This window comes from Neofelis nebulosa, chromosome 12 (genome assembly GCF_028018385.1).
Source record: "Neofelis nebulosa isolate mNeoNeb1 chromosome 12, mNeoNeb1.pri, whole genome shotgun sequence".
In the NCBI taxonomy this organism is placed as follows: Eukaryota; Metazoa; Chordata; class Mammalia; order Carnivora; family Felidae; genus Neofelis; species Neofelis nebulosa.
Window position 1 is genome coordinate 65,283,365 of NC_080793.1, and position 3,414 is coordinate 65,286,778.

At 42.4% G+C, this 3,414-nt stretch overlaps 1 protein-coding gene across 1 annotated transcript; it reads right to left on the minus strand.

The window, feature by feature from the left end:
* Positions 1-2,025: 2,025 nt before the first annotated feature.
* On the minus strand, positions 2,026-3,016 carry LOC131491943 (non-histone chromosomal protein HMG-14-like). Its single transcript, XM_058695485.1, has one exon. The coding sequence runs from the start codon at positions 2,906-2,908 to the stop codon at positions 2,603-2,605; it is 306 nt and encodes a 101-aa protein (XP_058551468.1). The 5' UTR covers positions 2,909-3,016; the 3' UTR covers positions 2,026-2,602.
* Between the last annotated feature and the right edge of the window lie 398 nt (positions 3,017-3,414).

A 3,414-nucleotide genomic window follows, 5' to 3' on the forward strand; every position in this document is an offset into this window, starting at 1 on the left:
TAATTGTTAAATCTGACTTAAGCAAACATACACACGCAAATACATACACAATTTGGTCCTTGTTGAATTTCATTTTACATCTGACATAATGACCTTGGGTTTGTAAAAGCTGTTGAATAGGAAGGCAGTATCTTATAGTGGTTTGAGCGTGGGCTATGGAGTCAGAGAGCTGGGTATGGATAAATGGCCTCTTTTCACATTAATGATTGACCATGGGTAGTTCATCACCATCCCCAAATCCCCATTGCCCCCATGTAAAAGGGGGCTAAATCCTGGTCCCTACATCATTGAAAATATTAAATGACATTGATGTCCTGGGCCCTTATCAGAGTTCTCAGCCCATAGGCACATAGCTGGTGCTCTACAAATATAAACTGGTTATCTTAATAATTATATTTGGTATAACTAAATGTGCAGTTTAGTTAATTATTCATTTAACTAAGTTCATAATCTGACCCAAAGGTGATGAAGGTGGCTATGACCAAAAGAGCAAGCATTTGGGGTGCTGGGTGGCTCAGTTGGTGAAGCGTCCCACTCTTGATTTCAGTTGAGGTCATGATCTCACAGTTTATGAGATTTAATCCCGAGGCGGGCTCTGTACTGACAGTGTGGAGCCTGCTTGGCATTCTCTGTCTCCCTCTCTTTCTGCCCCTCCCCCCACTTGCTATAAATAAACATTAAAAAAAAGCAAGCATTTATTGATCACTTGCTGTGTGCCAGACATTCTTTGAAATACTTTACCATGCAATAATGGAAGCTCAGGGAATTTGAGTAACTTGCCCAGTCACCTGGCTAGTCAGTAGCGGAACTCGGATTTGAACCCAAGCAGTCTCAGCTTAGAGCCTAACTAACCACTCTGCCATGCTGACTTTCAAGGGATACCCTCTCAAGGCTTATGCCACGATTCCTATAACCACGGGATAACCAGCAGATTCACTTCAGCTCCTGGTTTTCTTATGTTCTATAGGGTCAGTGTGGTGCCCTGGGCATTTTCCTTAAGATTAAATGATGCTGATTAATATCTTGGAGATGCCATGCAATTAAAATCTTGGCTTCCCAGTGGAATACAGGTGGAGATGTGGAAGAGGGTAAATGATTGTTTGGCCAGGTGAGCTTGAAGCAAGTCTTCCAGGCGTCTCTCCAGCATTGTGGTCAGGGCAATCCCCAGGACTGCTAGTGATAGTTTAGGAATGATTCACTTGGCATTGTATTCTGGACACAGGGTGAGTACTAGGGCTCTCACCTTTCATGGGTAGTCATTTCCATGATTACAGACAAGCATGTGCTTTCCAGGATTCTGGAACATGTGGGTGTAAGGAGCTATAAGTGTGATTTAATACCACTCTCATACTCAACTGGTGGCAGTGCACAGCATGGGAAAGACAAGAATCTTCTACTGAAGGAGGCGACATTTAAGAATGATTTCTTTTTCTTTGCTGTCATACTTTGAGTTTAAAACTAACAGTTTATATTCATAACGTAAAGTGAAATGAAATGAAATGAAATGAATAATGAGTTCCTGGTGTATTGCAGTGTAATTAGGCTGTCCTTGGGGGTGGTGAATCACCCAGTGCACTAGGTTCAAAGTTCGCGCTTTGCTTCAGTAGTAGGGAGGCTGCAGATTCCATTGCATGACAGTAACATTTCAGACTCAGCTTGTGAACCCTGATGGGTTCTGTTGCTATGAATATTATTGCTGTTGGATTATTTTGTGTTGAGGCCTGTGTTCTGTTAGTATTTTCAGAATCTTATTTCAGTTTGCATACGTTTTTTTTTTTTTTTGTGCTTCAAGAAATTCTTTTATAATTGAGTTTTTATTTGTTGTTCTGAGGATCAGTACAGACAATTCAATTTGTACATAATTCTTAATGTACGTACCGAAAACCTAAAAAAACCATGTAGCTGTGGTTCTTTTCTCAAAGTTATTCCAGTGACCTTCCAGCTTAAAATTTGGAGGCAAATTTCCCTTAACAGTATATCAAGTACCGGTATCTTCAAATGTTGATATGCTGTTACACTGTTAAGTCCCATTAATTCACAATTTAATGTCATATACGCTACATACTCAAATTTTCAATCTCGCACAGCACATTAACAAAGTTACTAGGAAACTGGACTACCACGACCAAGATGTTACAGAATGCACAAAATTCTGACAGGGAGAGCCAAGATCAAGGAGTGGTTTTCTTTAGGAAACAATTCTACCAAAAACAACATGGGAATAGAAGTAATTTAAAATGTTCAAGACATATTAAATGCACAACTGACTCCAAATTGCCATTTAGTATGCTTGGTATTATAGGATATAAAAACTACCCCATCTATGGAATGTTAAGCTGACACCCAAGACGATCAAAGCCTCCCATATTCAATATCCCACTATTTTCTGGTTGTACCAAAAAATAAACAACCAGCAAATGATTTCACCTCTTAAAAAAAAGCATTTACACTTAAAAAATGGGATGAGGTGGGATTCCCTCCTTCTTAAAAATGTTTCTAGAGCTACTAAAAAACTTGCATTTACAAAATAGTTGATAAAAATATTCCTCTGGATTGTACAAGAAGGGAGACAGGGACCACTGGTAAGACGTGGGATATGATACTAATCAGACTTGGCTTCTTTCTCTCCTGCTTCATCAGAGGCTGGACTCTCCTCGTTCTTAGTTTCTCCGTTTTCTGCAGGTAAGTCTTCTTTTGTTTCTTGGTTAGCCACTTCAGCCTGTTTTCCCTTTGCTCCCCTTTTCCCCTTTGTTTGCACTTTTTTGTCTGAAGATTTCTCCATTCCCGCCGCCTTTTTTGGCTTCGCTTCCACTTTTGCAGGAGCAGGTTTAGCTGACAACCTCGCCGACCTCCTCTTGGGCTCCTCCTTCACCGCCCCCTCGGCGGAGCTGACCTTCCTCTTGGGCATCGTGGCGGCGGGGCGGGCGCGTGCCGGGTGCCTGCGGGCCGCCGCGCGCCGAGAGCCTTCGCGAAGCTGGGCTGCCTGGCCGCTACCGCTCCTCCCGCCGCCGGAGCTGCTGCCTGCATACGTTTTAAATACCAGGAAGAGTTTAATGGGGAAGCCGGGCTTATGTAGGCTTCATAAACTGCAGGAAAACGAGCTGTCCTCGAGTCTTGGTCAGTTTTGTTGCCAATTTGGAGAGCCAGGGACTCTTGTCTCAGAAACAACCAGACAGAACAGCTCAATGCCAGCAGGGGCCTTGGGGAAGAAGTGGGAAAACCTAATGAAACAATGAAACAATGGGTACCCAGGAGGAGCCAAACTAGTAAAAACTAAGGACAGAGAAAACTGAATGATAGAATAAATAGGGCAAAGGTGATTTTATACCCTCTCAAGCTCTTCTTGCACACCCACATATGCTACTCAGTACGTCATTCATTCATTCATTCATTCATCAGATTCACTTCCATCTG